Source organism: Acartia tonsa, chromosome 4 (genome assembly GCF_053477335.1).
Source record: "Acartia tonsa isolate MP-2025a chromosome 4, ASM5347733v1, whole genome shotgun sequence".
NCBI classification, from domain to species: domain Eukaryota; kingdom Metazoa; phylum Arthropoda; class Copepoda; order Calanoida; family Acartiidae; genus Acartia; species Acartia tonsa.
The window spans coordinates 50856937-50878556 of NC_137263.1; the positions used below are offsets into that span (position 1 = coordinate 50856937).

The following is a 21620-nucleotide window of genomic DNA, read 5'->3' on the forward strand; positions in this document are numbered from 1 at the left end:
AAAAACTCCGCTATCATATTTTCAATTTATCTCAAAATAAAGGAGAAGGGGGGGGGGGGTCAGTGCTCGATAGACATTCAGAGGGAAAGCACCGAAATGGTCTACCCATCTTTATGCGGTTATCCAGTTTAAGTCAATACCTTGCATTTATACAAGTGTTTTAAGTACTAGTTTTATTTTCAGTAAATAATCTTTGTCAATTTAATTGAACAAAGGTAAAATTCGCTCTATTAATTCATAATCAAATAATAAGTAATATTCCAAAATTTCAAGCTTAAAATAAGTTTCAAAATTAACAAAACAAATTTTATTTCAAAATTACAATTTTTAAAATTCAGAAAGGGTAGGTATGTACTTAGTTAACTTTTACCAGCGACCGTGGCTCAATAAGTAGCGCATCTATTCGTTGTCGGGGAGGTGACAAGTTTGATATTCTGCTTAACATCGCGTCATAACTAAAGACGTTAAAAATGATCCCTGCTGCTGCTATATCAGGTGTGCAGAATTAATAGTTAGAGTATGGGGAATGCCTTGGCCCAAAACAGGCTCAACTCATTCCATGCACAGTTGGGACTTCCAGACAAAGGTCGTGCAATCAAAGAGTTGGTTGTCTGTTTGGTGTTACATACCTAATAACCCGGATGTTTGGACGGAAAAGAAGAGATTTGACACCTTAGTTATTCTGAGTTGTTGGACCTCCCGTATGAGGTAATTGATAGGTAGTTACCTTTTATGTCTGGCTTTCCCGCGTATATTGTTAACACTCCAGCTTTTTTCATGAAGTTTTTTGTTAAACTCATATCTAAAAACGTCAATAACAGTTCCTGAATCCTAATGCTGTTATATCAGACGCTAAACGAAAGTAAGGGTAGGGAGATGTGTATGTATGTAGCCTTGATTCTCTGAAGTTAGGATTCAGATGCACGAGGAGATTGGAAGTGAGAATCCTTTGACCAATCCTAGATTGGTAAGCTTCTATATTACATTACAAGCTGACCCGCAATTATCGTAAAAGCTATTCAATTACATCACCCTGGCCTAGAGTTTTGGCATGTGTTCTATATTAAGCCACCCTAATTAATGGCACTCTCATATGAATGAGTAGCATGGACGAGGGAAAACACGATTACAGTTGCTTGATAGGTAGGATCCTAACTTCCTACAAATCTCCCTCCTTACAACCTAAGGGCATCACAGGGAAGGTTGCGTAATTATATTCTGTCAAATTGCAACAACATTTGTCATCCAAGTGCAATATCTATGAGGGGACTTGAACTCATATTTTCCCAACCACAGCGTAGTGCGCTAACCTCTACTCTATGGGACATCGAAAGGGAGATCGACAAGACTCACATGAATTTGGTTGAGTCTATTTTTCACAAACCTTGAACTTCTAGAGGACAGGTTTTTTAAACCTTTACCGGACAAAAAATTAGTTGAATCTTTTTATGGGCCAAAGCATTACACACACTTGAAATTCTTGAGGACGTGTCAGCATATTTTAGCAAATTTCGCGGGGTTTTAAAAAATAATTGCATCCTTGTTGTATTAAGAGATAAGACATGTATTTGATGATGATAGCTCTACGTCCGTGGAGGAAGTTCATTATCATTTCAAAATAGAGATATGTTGTTAATATTTCTCCTTATCAGTTCAGGGTATAATAATAACATTTTAATTAAGTAAATTAAAGGTTACACAATTATACAAATGAAATTTAAAAAAAAAAATAATTGAAAAAAAGCGTAAAATAAATCTTTTCGTGCATTTATGTGCACTTCGAGATAACTGAACATTATTAAGTAATGACTATTCCAGTATATTTGTAGGCCTTCTTTTGTCGGTTAAGATTTTGTGCGAGAATAAGCGAGTGTATAACGTTCCACCGTGTATGTGTTAGCAGCAAATTAAGTTCATAGATTTTTTGAGATAATCGTTACCAGGAACATTTTACCGTGAACTGCACTAGATCCTAAAAATAATTGTAATGCTTATTTTAATTAAGGAAAAGTAAGGTTAGGAAAAGGAACATATCGTTATGGCATTAAATATGGTCTTTAAAGCAAGTTTTGAAAAAATCAATTTAAGGGGAGGGAAATGTGTCGTCCAACAACCGAATCGAGTAATGCTACTAGTTGCTTCGCCCCTAGACTCAAGGGATTGACGAGGGAGGTCAGGAAAATAGCATAAAACCACCCGAAGACATTTATTTAGCATCCATAAAAAGTACAGCCATTTTGGACCATTTCTGAGATCTTAAGCTTCATACACATAAAATTTTTAAAATTTTATAATAGGACCTTAAAAATGTACTTATAATACCTGTTATAGTTACTTATATTGTTTCACCCTTAATTTCAGAAAATATAGAGATAATAAAAGTTAATATGCATGCTACTGTTGGAAGCGTCAGCTCTCGCGAGTTCAGAAACACCTACTAAATTAGTTTGCTCCAGCAGATGCATGCAAAATGTTTTCCTGGCACCACAGAATAGTATTTTTATTTGGTAAGATTTTTATTAGTACATTATTTTTTAGACTAACTTTAAGTTAAGATAATTGAATTTTGGAAAGTAGCCGGTTTCGTCGTATTTTATGTTAGGTTACGTAAATGTTAATGAATGCTTCACAGGGTCCCGCAAGGTTCGAGCCATCCGCAGGGGCTAGAAATAGGAGAAAAACTTTGTTTTCTTTCCATGATCCAGATAATCTATAACTTAACGTACATATTTTATTTTTGTTTTTATAGATAATTACAAGAAATTACCAAAAAAGTTTGGCTATATAAAGCATTTTTAATTTAAAATTGATTATTTTATTATGTTAATAAATATTACACTAGGTGCATAATCTTTTTAAGAACTCTATGTAAGGGGGTATTCAATAACCCAACTTTTTATTTGACATTTTAAATAAAAGTAAATTTTTTATATCTAATTTTTTTCTTGGTAGGATTATAGTTAAAATAGTTATAAACCTTCCCAAGCCTAATGAGAAGCTGTACTGTGAAGGAGAACCATATCGGTTCAGCGAGACAGAGATCCTTTTCTTTATTATAAGGATATGTTATATTTACGAATAATAATGCAAGGGTACCTACTATATTTATAATTTTGTAATTTTTGTTTGTCCTAATTTAAATAGGTACCTATTAAAACGTGACTCCAACCATGTTGGCCTTAAAAAGTAACTTGATTAGATTTGATGCTCATAAATACTTTTGCTCCGGTGGGGAAATTGTTTCAGAGGGAATATTTAATTTTGTTTGGAAGAGTTTGCTTTGGCTTCAAAGATGCGGAGTTGGAAAGTTGGTAGAAAAATTGTTTAGAAAAATTCAACATCCCCTAGATGCAGCATTCTCACAATTCGTGTGTGTGTGTTTGGGTGTGTGTGTGTGTGTATGTGTGTGAGTTTATGTGTGTTTAGGTTTGTAAGTTTGGCTTTAAAAATATGCTTAAAAGTAAATCAAAAAAACTTGGATAGGTAAAGAAAAATGATATTTATATTGTATACCTATCCAAGACAGAGGGGTCCTCTATCAATCAATTGTTTTTTGGCCAGAGATATTATTGAACATAATAACATATTGATGATTCAGTAGAGAAGTTATTTTATGACTGACTATTTTTCAATGAACACATAATATAAGTTAAAGTCTTAAAAGTTATATTAATAAACTTCAAAAACCTTTCTCTTTCTTGCAATATCCTCATTTACATTCCCTTTAAGCTATTTCCGGAGGATTTCGGCTTTGAAATTTCTTTAACTTTAGGTATAACAAATATAAAGTTTTTCAAAAACTTGATCGTTATTTATTTAGCTCAAGTGACCTTCAAAACAATGGTCTTCAAAAATTTTGTCTTGTGTGCATATTTTGACCGATTTTCATCGGATTAAAAAAAATTTCTTTAGGGTTTATTTATTCTACCCTTCTACTATTGTCCTTGATTACAATGTGAATATCTACTTTATTTATAAAGGATTTATTATGCCATTTGACTCTTTATTGTTATTGCTGCTCGTCTTGTGGAGTATGGACATTATTAACATTGTTGAAACTTTGTCTATTCAGGTTTTATTTTGCCTTTCTGTGTTGGAGGCGAGGTAGTTCTGCATTCCAGTGAACAATCTGCAAATCTTTTAATTGATCAATCTCAAAATGTAACATTCTATTTGACGTAAGTATTTTTTATTTTATCTTTCTTATTATAAGTGTATTGCGACTGTGAAAATAATTTCAAAACTTTTCCGCGAATATTAATATTAAAATCATAAAATTAATACTAATTTTGTTTCCCGGTCCTCAGGGCTAACAGAAACGGTTTTAATCTTATATTTTTTATTTTATTATCCGCGGAAAGCTATCAATAATACGAAGCGATAAATAACTATTGTATATAAAAGTTATTATTTTGTTTAAAAATTGCAATTAAAGCAATAGGCCTTTGAAGTCCAGGTTTCCATATTAATTTTAATGGTACTTGGGCAATATAAGAATACATATGTTTGAAAGAATATTTACTTGTTAATGGCAATTTTATATTAAATTAATTTCTATTCTTTATAGAAAATTATTGTTTGTTATGTTAATATTTATATTGAAAACGCATTAAAAATATCTACTATTTAAATTAAATACCTTCCTAGTCTTATTTAATATTCGTGATTCTTTACATGCAGGGGTTCTCAAGATGATGGATTAAGTGAAGCAATCACATTATACTTCCAAGAGGATAATAATGGAATTATAAAACCAATTGACAACACAACTTTAAAACAAGTAAGTGCACTAGTTGTTTTGCTAAAGGCTAAAGAGGGTAAAAATTAAGCCCCGTACTCAATGTGGATTTTAAAAAGAAAAAGGTTTTAAAAATATTTCATTGGGGGAAGGCATTTTTTATTTGGAGGGTGGAGATTCTATCCACCAAAATAGTTAAAAACCTTCCCTGGGCATATAAGAAGCTTCACTGTAATGGATAAACATATCAGTTCAGCGGTTAGCGAGATCCTTCGCTACAGACAAAAAAAGCTCTTTACTTATATAATAGGATTTAGTAACTTGTTGGGTTGTTTATGTTTGTCAGCTATAAAGCGAAATGGTGATTGGTATCAGGGAAGAAGGAATGTAAATTATATTGGTCTCCAGAGTTTTAGAAACAAGATTTTTTGAATTGTTAGCTTAAAAACTTTAAAAACTTCCATTAAATTTTGCTTTACCCTACCACAATGATTTCAACCCTTAATTTTAATCTACAGAAAGTGTAATTTTTTATCGTAATTTGGGCCGTACTTCCATTTTTTTAGGAATTGTATCTATAACACTAGCAGCTGTGAGAACAGGTTACTTGAAAGTGACAGCTGTTTCTAATAATATTATTTTCAGGGAGGAAATGTAACCATAACACTAACTGCTGTGAAGGTATGTTTCATGATAGTAACAGCTGTTCCTAATAATATTATTTTCAGGGAGGAAATGTAACCATAACACTAACAGCTGTTCCTAATAATATTATTTTTAGGTAGGAAATGTAACCATAACTCTAACAGCTGTGAAGGCAGGTCACGTGAAAGTTAAAGTCGTTCCTAATAATATTATTTCAGGGAGGAAATGTAACCATAACACTAACAGCTGTTCCTAATAATATTATTTTTAGGTAGGAAATGTAACCATAACTCTAACAGCTGTGAAGGCAGGTCACGTGATAGTAACAGCTGTTTCTAATAATATTATTTTCAGGGAGAAAATGTAACCATAACACTAACAGCTGTGAAGGCATGTCACGTGATAGGAACAGCTGTTCCTAATGATAATCATATTATTTTCAGGGAGGATATATAACCATAACACTAACAGCTGTGAAGGCATGTCACGTGATATTAACAGCTATTCATAATAATATTATTTTCAGGGAGGATATATAACCATAACACTAACAGCATTAAAGGCAGTTCACGTGATAGTGACAGCTGTTCCTAATAATATTATTTTCAGGGGGAAATGTAACCATAACACTAACAGCTGTTACGGCAGGTCAAATGACAGTAACAGCTGTTCCTAATAATAATATGTTCAGGGAGGAAATGTAACCATAACTCTATAAGCTGTGAAGGCAGGTCACGTGATAGTAACAGCTGTTCCTAATAATATTATTTTCAGGGAGGAAATGTAACCATAACACTAACAGCTGTAGAGGCAGGTCACGTGAAAGTTAAAGTCGTTCCTAATAATATTATTTCAGGGAGGAAATGTAACCATAACACTAACAGCTGTGAAGGCAGGTCACGTGATAGTGACAGCTGTTCCTAATAATATTATTTCAGGGAGGAAATGTAACCATAACAATAACAGCTGTGAGAACAGGTCACGTGATAGTAACAGCTGTTCCTAATAATATTATTTCAGGGAGGAAATGTAACCATAACACTAACAGCTGTGAAGGCAGGTCACGTGATAGTAACAGCTGTTCCTAGTCTAAAAAATATCAGGTATTGTCAGAAAAAGCCGGTATCCCTTTAATTGCCTTGATGAGCACAAAAGGCCCTCCCCCAAGAAATAATAATGCTCCCTTATTTTCAATTTATTAAAAATAAATGGGGGTGTATGTTCGCTAGACACTTAGAGAGGAATCACCTAAAAAGTTTTTTTGTACCACGGGTAAATTACCATGTAATTTTAAAAAATAAGAAATTTGAAATTTAGTAGGAGTAGTGGAACATTTTGTGTTACTAAGTAGGTATGTAATTTATTGTACTGTGAACATCTTAAAAATTTGATTGAATAATTTGGAGAATTGACTTCAGGGTTGGTCAGTTTAGTAAGATAGTTAGTCAACTAATTTGTCTATCATTTTAAAAGCGAAGCTTTTCTAATATAAGGGTCAGTACGTCCATCTGTCCGTAACGGTTAGCTCTTTTCGTTAATTTAGACATGCTAGAATGCATGATGATTCCTATAACAGATATGTACGATTTAGTAAGCGTACCAACCAACTCTATAATCGTAACCAGACTGTCCGTGCGTCCATTTTAAACATGTTGATTTTTAACTTTTTTGACAACAATTTTCCAAGTTATATTATTATCCTATTCATCTGATTTAAAATTTTTTTTTTCCTAGGACAATATAGAACAATTATAAGCGAAGCTTCTCTATAATAAAGTCCTAAAAATAGAAGCATGTCCTTAAACAGTATTTTAAATTTTATTTACAATTTTGTTTAAACTTATACATTTATTTTCTGCTTATTCTGTTATGACACTCTATTAGTGTTAATGTTCGTTTGTCATACCATTTTAGAGTCTCGCTTTCATGGATGCTATCATCCTTGTTCAGAAGCAACTAAGTTCGATTTAATTTTGAATTTTAAAAAGTTTTTCCAAGTCATGAAAATTTTTTTTTACGGAGCAACAATTAAATATTTTACAACTTCTTTATGTTGAAATTAAACGCACTGAAGAAACTTAATTTTTTGTTACGCTTAAACTATCCTTTGTAATTCCAATATTTTAGTTCAAGTTCTTGTTTCAAAGCTTTAATGCTAAAGTTTAACAAATATTTAAAGTTTTTTTTATTCAAAATAATGATATTATTTATGAGTCGAGTAAAAAGTGATATAAATGAAACCTAAAGATAAAAATTCACATATTACAAGATAATCCATATTTTACTACAGGTTATTGTCTTTATATTCGCCTAGGTAAACTATACCCTAATCATGGTTTTAAAGCGCCCCTGCATCTATTTAAGAGATTTTACAAGAACTCCCCCCCACCCCCTAATATTTATTTAAACTAAGAGGAAAAACGGCGACTACCTTAAAAACAAAATTATTGAAAAAATCCCAGTATTTTTTGTTTAATATATTCAATATCATGATTTTCAACATATTTTTATATTTTATAATATTAATTGATTTGCAATATTTTAAACATATGATTTAGTATTTTTAAACTAGATTGTGAAATGATTGATTATACAATTTTTAGATGCATAGCATCACTAGGTATTAGGGTTGGCAATCCGTATCCGGGATCCGGAATCCGCCCAATTTTTGGTCAATTTTGGAATCCGAATCCGGAATTCATTTTTTAATAGCGGATTCGGATTCTTAATTGGTAGGCTAAAATTAGCGTCTTGAGTTTTTTCTTTCAACTCCCGCTTTTTGAAGGCAAAGATTATCATCATTATATATAAAATCTTTTAAAATCTGGTTCGATTCTCGGAAGTGAATTATAGAGAACACCAAGAACAATAATTTTTAGGACAATGTAGCACTTAATTTTTTTAATTTTTAAAAATAGCATTTTAAAATATTGCTAGAATCCGGAATTCGAATCCGAAATCCGCCAAAAATAAGAATCCGGAATCCGCGGGAATCCGCCATTTTTGTTGACGGATTCTTGTAAGAATCCGAATCCGATTCCGGTTTAAAGATTTGATTGATTGCCATCCCTACTAGGTATAGGGTTCCTCTTCCCTCACTGACTAAATCCTCTCTATTAGAGTGCCTTTAAAGTCATTTTTTTTAGAATACTCTAAAACTAGTGATTTCTAACTACTTCACTCCCTCTCATCGCCAATTTAGGTTACGTAAAATCACGATTTTGTTTAGTAAAAAGTTTTAAACATGTATAATTACAAATTGATTAATAAGAAATGTTCTATTAATGTTCTACCTTGAAAGAAATTCTATATTCTTACTCGAAATTATTGCAGTTTTTAAATGTTTTTGCTGCGCTACTTTTTATGTCATAATAATTTAGGTATGACATTTTTAACATAATTTATAGTTGTATAACTTTAAAATTGTTATTTTTCTTGTCAAATAAACAAGGATGACAACATCCATGAAAGCAATAAAGGTCAGACGGACACAAACGACCATTTAAAATTAAAAGGTGATTGAAATTTAAACATTAAAAAATAATTAATTCTATTTTATAATAGAAAAGGTACTTACATCACCAAAAAATGATAGAAAATATCAAAATGTTTAATATGGAAATAGGGAAATTTTTTTTATGATTATAGAGTTTGGAATTGTACCTTATGATTAAAATCTATAGGACTATTCTAACCTGCCTAAATTAACGATCAGAGCTATCCTTAACGGAGGGGCGTTAGGATGAATTTACTCAAATTTAAGAAAAGTTTTGCTTTTAGCAAGGAGGATATCTTTGTAACAAGTAGTAATACATTAATACAACGATGATAACATCCATAAAAGCAAAGCTCTAAAATCTTAAGGAAGGATAATCGAATAGCTCTTGTAGAGTGTTAAAACTTAATAAGCAGAGCATTGATTTGTCTAAACAAAATTGTACATAAAGGAAGGAGTAGGTTGCGCTAAAAATCCGTAAAGGTGTGTGTTTTAAGGCTTAAAAAAAGAAGTAGAACGATAATATTCTCTATATATGTGTATTTCTTATTGAAAAGAACTATAGACAATTTTTTTTAAGTTAACATAAATTTCTATCGTTTTTAAATTAAAACTCACAACTTTTACGGATTTTTAGTGCAACCTACTCCTACCTTTATAGCAAAATTGCGTAAATACAGGATTCTGGAAAAGGATACACTTTTCCTTTTGGATTTAATTATAGATATGCTTCCCTTATAATATTAGACCTTGTTGTCCTAGGAATTATTATTTTAAAAATCAGATGAATTGGATAATTATACCTTACAAAAGTTGAATTAAACATGTTTTAAAAAGACTTTCTTGTAGTGATTATAGAGTAGCTATGCGTCCTAAAACGAACACCTAACTTTTATAGGAATCATCGTGTAAAAATTGGAAATTGATAGGACAAATATAATATTTTTTAAATTACCTAACGAAAAGAGCTATCCGTTACGGACTTACCTACCCTAATTATTGAAAAGCTTCGCTTTTGAAAATTAGATGTTAATTCCTGTTATTGTTTGGCTTTAGACTCAAGGCACGACCAAAAAGAAATTTAGCCTACGATTTCTTTTTGTTTCAATTGAATATTTCTATATACCATGTAGACATGATTTTTTTCACAGTACAAAACCGGTTTGTTTCAGGCTAAAAATAAGCGGATTCTGATCCGTTCATGAAAACGAATATGAACTTTTATTAAACATGAAACCTACAACAGTCTAATATACAGGGTGCGGCACATAAATCCGGACTTTTTTTAAACGGCCATAGCGCCAAGACTACTTTACCGATCAGGACGTTTGACCCCACTATAAAAAGCTTAGGTAATGACCTTTTTACCCATACAAATCTTTGGACGATGTAGGACGTGTACTACGAGCTGGCAGCGCATATGTTCAACTAGGCAAATTCGAAGTGCGCAGGTTGCTCATGAAACTTGCTGAAGGTACTGTTAGATACATAAGTTAGGTACTAGAAATTACTAGAGTTCTTTTTTCAAGTTGGCTTGGCCGTATTACTCCGGCAAATTGACACGTGGCAGATTGTAAGATGTTAAAAACGCCAAAAATCTTGAAAATTTCACGATTCTCGTCTACAGGGGCCCATATGGAACCTTGAATCTCATTTTAGACTATGGGTTGCGCTGACAACCCTAGCTAAATCTTCATGCCATTTCCAAAAAGGTATAAATATTGTTCTAGCTCAACTGTGGCCCAGATAAGAGCCGCCGTGTCGAAGGGTAGCTTAAAAGATGGGAATTTAGATCCTGCGGTTACTCACGTCCCTAAGGAAATGTTGCCTCCTAGCAGCCCAGATCTTAATCCATTAGACTATTTGACCCAGAGCTACTTTGAAGCATGCACCAATAGACGTGCCTATACCACAAAGACCTCCCCCATTGCCACTAACAAGGAGAACTTCTCCAGCTTGTACAGGGACATGGTGACCAGGGCCTGCGGGCGGTTCAGGGGGCGGGTAGGGGAGGTTATTGAGGCTAGCGGTGGTTTTATTGAATAATCTAATGGTCATATACCTATTTTGCCTCTCAGTTTTTAAAATTCGATAAAATCTTTAAAATTGACGATTTTATGTTCATTTGTTTACAAATTAGAAAAAGTCCGGATTTATGTGCCGCACCCTGTACAATATATATACATTAATAGTTATTTCACGCATCGTATTATAAACGGGTTTCAGCGGATGTAAAATTGTACAATTATAAGATTAAAACCAGTTTTTTTAGCCCCGAGGTACCGAAGGCACCGGCTAAAAAAACTGGTTTTAATCTTATGATCGTAAATTTTTGTATTCGTAGAAAACCGGATATAATACGATGCTAGACATACATTTTTCGTATGGATGAAAACCGGTTCTTATCCACCGGATTATAATCGGTTTGGAATTATTTTTTTAGCCTACATTTCGGGAAAGTTAAAGCCAATTAGAATAAACAGAAACAAAAAACTTTATATTTTCTTTTTAAAGCGAAGTTTTTGTATAATTAGGGTCTGTCCGTCCGTCCAACCGTAACGGTAACTGTAACGCTCTTTTTTTAGTTTAGACATTTTTGAATTGCCTTATCGATTTCAAACTTTGCATGATAATTCCTATAACACTTAGGTATCATTTAGAAAGCGTAGCAACTACATAATTACTACCAGAAAGTCCAGACTTTTAGAAAACTGATTCCTAGGACAATATAGTACAATGTTATAAGTGAAGCAAGCATCTCTATGATCAAGTCCTTAAAAATGTAAGTATGTCCTTAAACAGTATCTGTATTTAAGCAGTTTTGCAACACATTTGCTTAAATTTTTTGTTTTGGCTTATAGACTTTATTCTGATTACTCAGTTCTGACACTATAAAGTGTTAATGTTCGTTTGTCCCAACATTTCAGTGCTTCGCTTTTATGAATGTCATCCTTGATAAATAGCAACTTAATTATTTTAGTTTTGAGAGTACAGCCTTTGTCCGCGTAGATGTGATGAAATCAAAAGAAATTGATACATTAAGCACTGTCGTAGGTAAGCATTTTTCATTATGGCTTTAAAACCGATTAATATCCGCAGGATACTGAAAAATCATGTATAGAATCGTATTATAGACAATTTTCCAAAAACAATAAAATAAAAATCATAAAATTTATACCAGTTTTGTTAGCCCAGGCATTCGTGGAAATTTGTCTGTAATACGATTATACGATGCAATACATGATTTTTTTAGTATGGCAGAAAACTAGTCTAAAACTGGTTTTAATCTTATAATTTTTCATTTTTATATCCGCGGATATACTATGTATACATACATATATGTATATCTTGCAGGATGATTGGTGCTTTCACATAAAATATCTTCTTAAGCCCTGATTACCCATCTCTCTTCATTTTCTTTTAATGAATTGAAAAGAGGGGTGGGAATAGCTTTAAGTTTTCTCGTTTGTTTGCAAAACCAGTCATTTGAAAAAGGTTTATTCGCTTATACACGATTAGAAAATTTGCTTTTCTCAATTAAAAAGTAAAAAACATGAGTTTTCTTAGATAACAATTTTGTTTCGTGTTGATATAACAGATTTTGATTCATATTGTGGTTAAGCATGAAATACTGAAATTGTACCACATAATAATCAATGATTTATTCAGGGGTCTAAAGGGATAAGACAATGGCCGATAAATTGATGTACATCCACATTGATGGTACTCAAAATTACCCTTCTTTAGATTACAATAAGTAGTTGAAACATTCGAACACTATCTTACCAAACCAAATAATCAAAAATAAATTAAATTCCCAAAAGTTGTATAGCCAACGATTAGGAAAACGTTATTATAAAACCTTGGGGACCAGAGTAATAAACAGATCATTGTTCCCTCCCTCCCTAGATATGTTAATTCTATTAATATTAAAATTCTATATCAGGTTGGATCTACTTTGTGGCGTGGTCAATATCTTTTTATCCACAAATTATTGAAAACTTTAGAAGAAAAAGGTAACATTAATAAATGTATGTGTATAGATATAAAACCCAGACAATTACCTGGTTCCAGTGATGGGTACCTTTTTCGTCTGGCGCAAATTGCTTTCTGCTTTTTTGTAGCTTCTTAGATGTGATAATATTTCCGACTGATATTCAAAGACTCAATTGAAAGTCGGCACAGGGTCCACGGAAGGACGTACGAACTGACAGATGTAAGGACTGGCCCTGCTTATTGGATGGCGTGCATAATTATCAAAATTACGTCAATTATCACTGGTCCAAGAAGAGATCCATGTAAAATCCTTTAAGGACCTCTGTTTTGGAGGTCCCAAGATGCAAATTTATGACGAAAAAGCATTAAACAAATTTGGATTGAGTAGAAGTTAAAGTATTCTTTATTGTTAAGATCCAAATTTATATAAATAAAAAAATTTTAAAATCCATTTTAGTGTGATCGGATTGAATTTTGATTTTCTTGCTCTGAATGTTGTTGGATTTTCTGTTTATGGATGCTTTAATATTGGACTTTTCTGGATTCCTTCCATTCAGGTAATCCCATATTTTGTTTTGTTTTGTATTGGGGATATTACTCCCTAATTGTGTAAAAATCATCAGCATCATTGATTACCGACTGTGGCGTAACACGTGACGCATACTATTGTTGTCGGTAAGATGATCGGTTCTAATATCGGCCCGATACCTTTTAATTACTAGAGACGTTTAAAATTGTTTCTACTGCTGCTATGTCAGTTGAGGGACATAAGTAGTAGGGGGAGTGCCTTGGCCCAGAACAGGAGAAACTCCATGCACAGTTAGGACTTCTAGACAAAGGTTGTGCAATCAAAGAGTTGGTTGTCTAATGGGTGTTAATATACTTAATACCCTGGGCGATTGAGCGCGTTACATTGCAATTCAAACTAAGATTACTAAGCGTCGTAGAATTGTAGCTATTTACGGATAAGACCTGCTTATCTATATTGAATGTGAAAATCTACTATCAAATCGATTTTGGCAAAAAATACCATTTTTTTATATAAAAAACAACATTTTTGGTTTCTTAAATATTTATTATTTACCCTTCCTGACACTCCAAATATGTTTAAAGATGTATTCCCATTTTTACTTTTCCTTTTACAAAATTGAAATGTGAAGGGTGTTTATGGATTTCCAAAAAGTTAAATCATGTACTTTTGACCTTATTAAAATGTTTAACCACTCAAACTATGTTTTTCTTACTTTTAATTGTGCCTAAATAATATTTAATTTATGAAGAATTTTTTAATGCTGGAAAGGTATTTGCAGGGAGAGAGGGGACATCGGGCTGTTTATTACACCAGCCCCCAAAGTTTTATTATGACGTTTTCTTATTCTTTAGCTTAACAACTTTGGGGACTTATGATAAAGGGGGGAAGCGGATGTGCCACTTTTTGAAACCAAAAGTAAAACGCGCATGATCTCAGCCCATAAAAGATAGCTATAAAATTAGGCACAGCAATTGCTTTTGTGGAGAATAATATTGAACTGTGAAAAAACGGCGGCGGAACCGCCGAAATTCTTTTTGCCTTTTCTCGCCATAATAGACAATTTTTAATCATCTAAGAAATTTTTTAAAATTTCCCTTATATTTTCACTTGACACTTGTAAGATTATATAGTTGCAATTATTATAATAGGTATTGACATGTTTGAAATATTACAAGTTTCTCGTGAAAATATAAGGGAAATTTTTATGACAAATTTTTTTTTTATCTCAGATGATTGAGAACTGTCTAATTTGGCGAAAAAAAATGGGGGGGGGGGGATTTTTGGCGGGAAACGGCGGTTGTTGGTGGGAAGGGCGGTTCGCCGTTTCTTCCCAGTTACATACTGTTCTTCATAAAAGCAACTTCTGTGTTGAATTTTAGAGCTGTAACTCTTTTATGGGCTGAGATCATGCGCGTTTTACTTTTGGTTTCAAAAAGTGGCACATCCGCCTCCCCCCTTTTAAATGGTTGGTTCATCAAGTTGAATGTCCGAAAGATTTAACAACTTTTTATATTCTAAAAGGGTTATTTTGTGTATCATCATTGGGAATATACATCAATTTGTCGGACATTGTCAACTCCCTTGGCATTTGAAATATATTATTTAATGTTTAGGAAGAATATTTTGTAAATCACCCGCAGGGTGTGAACCCCGTGCAGGCAAATGATGTTTTCTTTACCATTCACGCCGTCTTTGCTTGTATCATAACTATCATACAGTGTAAACTATACCAGGTTAGTAATGCTTTTTTTATCTTAAATTTGACGGTTACGCTCCTAGAGGCCTCCAGGGACCCTTAACGGGGTTGGGGGGAGCAGTCGATCCCCCATTTTCTATTGTAGTTTTTAAAAGAAAAAGTTACGAGAAAAAAAAATTTCTAGGGGCGATTTCTCTTTGGTGGGTGGTGGTACCCTCCCCTAAAATAGTTTAAATCTTCCCAGGACCTATGCGTAGTTACACTGAGAAGGAGAAACATATCGGTTTAGCAGTTAGCGAGATCCTTCGCTACAAACAGACAGACACCCTGTTGCTTTATTATAAGAATAAATAACTTACATTTTATTTTAATCCAAATAAGATTTTAATCTCTTCTTTTCAGTATAAAAAGATATTATAGGGTACTTTAACATCGTTCTTGATAAATGTAAATGATCGTAAAAAAATTATCTTAAGTTTTTTAATTCTGTCTAATTTTTGATCAACCCTATTTAAACAAATACTAGTGCTTCAATGTTAAAATATAAAGACTAAACTAAAATCTCAAGAAATATATGGAAATGTCGTCATATTTGCGGTTGGTCATAAGAATAAAAAAAATAAAAAATGCTGAGTGTTTGGTTTAAAATATTTTGGCCTAATTATAATTTATATTTCAGAAAGGATCTCAGAGAGTGTCTAGAATATGTTTAGGAAATCTTTCTTTTCATTTTCTTTCATCTAATTAAAATAAGTTATACGCTTTCTTATCCTCTTAAAGAGATTGATAATAGTTGACAAGGCTTTAGCCACGAGTAGGGGCTGTGATTCAGCAAATTAATTCCATTTGAAATTGCTTAAAGTTTGGATATTTTAGAAGTGTAGTTTAAAACTTTTTTTGTGCAGTAACTAAAGGGAAGTTGGTAAATTTGGGAGGGGGGGGGGGGGAATTTTCACTTGTAGAATTGTTAATATGTACAAATTAATTGAACCAGCCATTTCATAGACCTTTCGCTACAGACATGAAGACCTGACTTTGTATCATAGGTTAAAGCAATTGGAGAAACATATAAGCAATTGGATATTATTCTTATATTTATTAATTTTATTGAAATCCTTTCTACTTTTCAAGTTTGTTAAAGATTTAAATGTTTTTGTATATTTTTCTACGAGTATTTGCATTAATCCACCAAAAAACCTGTGATGAAATCTAATGAAAAGAAAAATTTAAATGTCATCTTAGGAATTCTCGGAGGAATATTTGTTTTTCTTGTGATTAGCCTTATATGTTCCGCCGCTAAAGCTCTCTCCTGGCTAGACTTTCTTTACTTCTGTTCCTATGTTAAACTGGGTATTACACTTATCAAATATATACCACAAGCTTTTATGAATTACAGGTAACCAGCATTTTTAAAGGCAAAGCTTTTATACTTTTAGTGTCTGTCTATCCGTCCGTGGCGGATAGCTGTTATCTTAATATACTATTTAGACATAAAGTGTGTTACTTTATTTTATGTTTTATTATTATTTGGCCACAACTTGGTCAAAAATGCTTACAAATCAGACCTTTTTCGACCGAAGATGCTCAAATGGTTCCTTTACAAGCCCAATCAATCAGTTTTAAGATATCTTTATATTTTAAGGAAAATTGATGAAAATACTAAAAAACAACAAATTTGGGTGTTACCTTTTATATGCACAGATACCATAAAATCAACAGAAAAAAATACTTATTTTTACTTTTCTGTCATTTTTAAAGTTTGATTCTGTTAAATTGGCTATTCTTGAAGGGATTTATGCATTGATTATACTGAAACACAATATTGGACAGAAATTAATGTATTTCAAAGAAAGAAATTTTTGGAAAATAAGAAATTCGATCTCTATCACTTCAGAGGACAGCTGCCAACCTCCAGTTGACAGGATGTAGTTAAATACTTGTTAGCAATAATAATTAGCCCAAAAAGTAAAACAAAAAGCTTTTTAATATGGTAAAAAAATGATAATCTAAATCTTAATTTTGGGGATGATGATCTTAAAGACGCTCTTGCTGTTGGTGATGATGACCCAGATGGTATCCAAATACATGAGCATTATGACAACTTATCTATTAAACTATGGTCCGATTTTTGTATTTGTAGCATTCTCCAATCAAGAGAAATCCCAAAACATACAATCATGGTTTTTAAATTCTCCATTTCATAAGGTAAATATAGTAGTTTTTAAAAGATGGTTATATTTCTTGTTACAACTTTTAATTAGAGGCTGCTACAAATACAAAAATTGGACCATAGTTCAATAGATGAGTTGTCATAATGCTCATGTACTTGGATACAATCTGGGTCATCATCACCACCAGTAAGAGCGTCCTCCAGATCATCATCCCCAAAATTAAGATTTAGATAATCATTTTTTTACCATATTAAAAAACTTTTTGTTTTACTTTTTGGGCTAATTATTATTGCTAACAAGTATTAAACTATATCCTGTCAACTGGAGGTTGGCAGCTGTCCTCTGAAGTGATAGAGGTCGAATTTCTTATTTTTAAAATTTTCTTTCTTTGAAATACATTAATTTCTGCCCAATATTATGTTTCAGTATATTTCAATGCATAAATCCCTTCAAGAATAGCCAATTTAACAAAATCAAACTTTAAAAATGACAGAAAAGTAAAAATAAGTATTTTTTCTGTTGATTTTATGGTATCTGTGCATATAAAAGGTAACACCCAAATTTGCTGTTTTTTAGTATTTTCATAAATTTTTCTTGAAATATAAAGATATAAAATAAAGTAACACACTTTATTAGAATTGTCCTATTAATTTCAAACTTGGAATTATGACTCCTGCAACATTTTGTTAAATTAAGATTAAAATTTATACACTAGTCCCCAAAGTTTTATAATAACGTTTTCTTATTTGTTAACTTAACAACTTTGGAGACTTAGTGGATTTTGATTGGTTGGTTTATTAAGCTGAGTGTCCAAACGTTTCAACCACTAATTGTAAACTACATAAAGGGTAATTTGGGTATGAACATTGGGAATGTACATCAATTTATTGGCCATTGTCTTATCCCTGCTTTAATTTAGAGAATTTTTTTTAGGCGCAAGAGCACAGTTGGCTGGAGCATAGGCAATATCCTGCTGGACTTTACTGGTGGAGCACTCTCAATATTACAGATGCTGCTCATTAGCTATAACAATGATGACTGGGCCTCCATTTTTGGAGACCCAACTAAATTTGGATTAGGATTCTTCTCCATTCTGTTTGATATTCTTTTTATTGTCCAACATTATTGTTTGTACAGGTATTGAGATTTTTAATTACATAGCTTTTTTTTTGGGTTCATGTCAGTCCGCAAGTTACAGTTAACTCTGTGCTTTCCTATATGTGCCCATCGAGCATTTAACCCCCCCCCCCCACAACTCATTTATTTTTTAAATAAATTTAAAAAGGATGAAGTGTCTTTCTCCTTTGCTTTTCCCCTGTATGTGGTGCAGTAGGGGCTTTAACATACTGGACCTGTACCTGTGGGGCTACCCAGTACCCAATTTAACCTAACCCAAATAAAACTCCCTCCTCTCCTTCTTTTATTTGATAAGGAAGTGGTTGGTTTTCTATGCTCGACTTGGCACTTTGGATGAAACCACCAATATCTCTCATCGTTTTTTTAAGCATGTAAGATTAGAATCGTTCCAACTTTTTATGATTTATGATCAGCTCTAAAGACATGTTAAAAGTGGGCCATTTTTGTCATGTATTTTACTTAAAGTTTTGTGTAACCGTTTAGTCATATGCGCTTATTAGGTCAAACTGTTCTTAATATAAACATTTCACATATATACATTTGGTCATAATTAAGAACAATTTGACTTAATAAAAGCATTTAACTAAACAGTTAAACACAACTTTATGGAAAATATTCGGAAAAAAATCTGAAATTTTTGCAGAGGTAACCTGCCCCACCAGGAGCTGGAGGGCCACAACCGGAAGAACAGCGAGGACAGTGAAGATAGCCATAGTAGTGCTAGGAATCATCAACATTCACCACAACCAGATAATTAGCCAAACAAACATATTATTCATACGGATATTTCCTCTTAATTAGGGATCTAAAGGGATAAGACAATGTCTGATAAATTGATGTAAATTCCCAATGCTGATTAACAAAATTACCCCTTCTGTAAATTACAATTAGTGGTTGGAACGTTTTGACACTCAACTAATTGAACCAACAAATCAAAATTTAATAAATGCCCCCAAAGTTCTTAAGCCAACGAATAAGAAAACGTTATTATAAGACTTTGGGGACTAGATTAATAAACAGCACAATGTCCCCTCCCTCCCTGCTCTTAATAAATACTTTATTGCCTTTGATTTTTTCTCATTTTAAACATAATAATTCATTCTATTCTGTTACTAAATCAGAACAGATTCAAAGGGGGGGGGGGGGGGCGAAAGTGACACTTTTTGAAACCAAAACTTAAAGTCAACAAAGGAACTCAACTAACAAAAGAGTTACAGGTCTGAGATTTTGCATGGCAATTGCTTTATAGGGGTAAAATATGGAACTGTTAAGAAACGGCGGCGCAACCGCCGAAAACCGCCGTTTCCCGCCGAATTTTTTTTTGCCTTTTCTCGGCGGTTTTCGGCGGTTGCGACGCCGTTTCTTCACAGTTCCATATTGTACCCCTATAAAGCAACTGCCATGCAAAATGTCAGACCTGTAACTCTTTTTTTAGTTGAGTTCCTTTGACTTTTAGTTTTGGTTTCAAAAAGTGTCACTTTCGCCCCCCCCCCCCTTTTAAGATTGAAGTACAAATTGAAGAAATAACCCAAAATAAATTTATGTAATCTGACCATTATTATCTAGTGATTTGTAAATTATAATTGTTAATAACAAAGACACTGAAGTACAGGGCTCGGCAGCCGCGTGTCAACCTTATTAATTTTATAAATAAGCTGGAATTTTAAATATGACCCAAATGTGACAATCCAAACGGGTTTAAATTTATGACTAATTCGCGACTGCCGAGCCCTGATAAAATGTACCAACAGTTTTCTTCAGCGAGTTGAATAAATCAAAATTATATTTTTAAATAATTACCTAATGTATTTTATGTTTTAATTTAGATGTGTACAAAATTTCATATTAAGCAAAAAATACATCAAAATAAAATGGTGATCACCTAAACTTGTTATTAATAGACTTTGTCAATTGTACTATTTTATCCAACCTATTATAAATTGCGGTACACCGACAAACGTCCTACCGCGACAAACGTCCTACCGCGACAAACCTACTAAACGACAAACCTCCTAAACGACAAACGTTCTAAAGGGACAAACGTCCTAATGCGACATCTCTTTAGTAAAACGTCCTACAAATTTTCAAAAATTATGAAATAAAAATCTTCCAAATATAAGGACAAAATCCTCTAATTATAAAAATATTTAACAATATCAAATTCAAAATGGCGATAAAACACAGGAATAAATATTTTTTATTTCGAATAACTTTAACCAAAGGCTAAATTTTACAAATCTGTCCGACAGTTTTCCCAAAGTCTGTGTTGGCTATCACAAACGGAATGGTTTCGAACCCAATACAACCGTGCATTACAAAAATAAACCTTTAATTTTCCAAATTAAAAAAATATATATCTATTTCCTTTTATTTTAGAACATTTTTAAATTAAATTTGAAAGATTTAATTTTTGAAAAAAAATTAGGACGTTTTACTTAAGAGATGTCGCATTAGGACGTTTGTCGGTGTACCTAAATTGCAGAGTGTCATGGAAATACCGTCAACCATTTGTATATTAACATGTTATCAAAATTTGTATTGTAAAGATTTTTATAGAAATATATCTATATGAATTATAATTCGTAGTGATTTTGAGGGAATTTGATCTGACGACGTAGTAAGGCTACTCCGTAATAGTCAACCCATACGTTTGGTGGCAAAATAAAATTGACCGATTTCAAAATTTGCCGATGTTTGTTGCTGTAAATTTAATGACGCGTCTTAAATTCAAATTGCAGTTAACTATTATGACAAAAACTGGCGTTGAGGAGCTAGTTATGGGAATGAGCATAATTATGTGCCTAAGCGTTCAACAGCAACAACCATTTTATTTGTTTTATTAAGAGTGGGGGGTTAGTTGCACTTTGTTAGAAAGCCAATGGGTTTATCAATTAATTTATTATTTCTTAGATCTTAAACTAGATTTTCATCTCCCTCCTACTGTTTGAACGAACTGACCAATAAATGACGGGGGGGAAATTATTTCCTGTCAAAGCATCCACGTTTATTTTACATCTATTGCTTTATCCTCCTTTGTAAACAAACTTTGGAGTAACATTCGAGTTAAGATAGACAGAGCCATGGTTTAAACTTGAAGATTATAATAATCAAGTCATGTCAGTAGTATGTCATTTGTGACAGGGATCTAAAGGGATAAGATAACGGTTGATAAATTAATGTACATCCCCAATGATACAAAAAATCAGATT

General features: G+C 32.6%; 1 protein-coding gene across 2 annotated transcripts; it reads left to right on the forward strand.

Moving 5' to 3' along the window:
• The first annotated feature begins 1631 nt into the window (after positions 1-1631).
• Ctns (lysosomal cystine transporter cystinosin) lies at positions 1632-20987 on the forward strand. Of its 2 annotated transcripts, XR_013879062.1 has the most exons (13): positions 1632-2507; positions 4073-4178; positions 4681-4780; positions 6404-6486; positions 11860-11933; positions 12826-12895; positions 13333-13432; positions 15021-15140; positions 15783-15812; positions 16342-16499; positions 18208-18411; positions 19055-20475; positions 20866-20987. XR_013879062.1 is itself a non-coding variant. In XM_080158808.1 (12 exons), exons 1-12 carry the CDS (start codon positions 2471-2473, stop codon positions 19167-19169), a joined length of 1197 nt encoding a protein of 398 aa, XP_080014934.1. In that variant the 5' UTR covers positions 1632-2470; the 3' UTR covers positions 19170-20987. The 2 variants fall into 2 exon arrangements, 1 of the variants encoding a protein (XP_080014934.1); XM_080158808.1 differs by having other exon boundaries at positions 19055-20987.
• Positions 20988-21620: the final 633 nt, after the last annotated feature.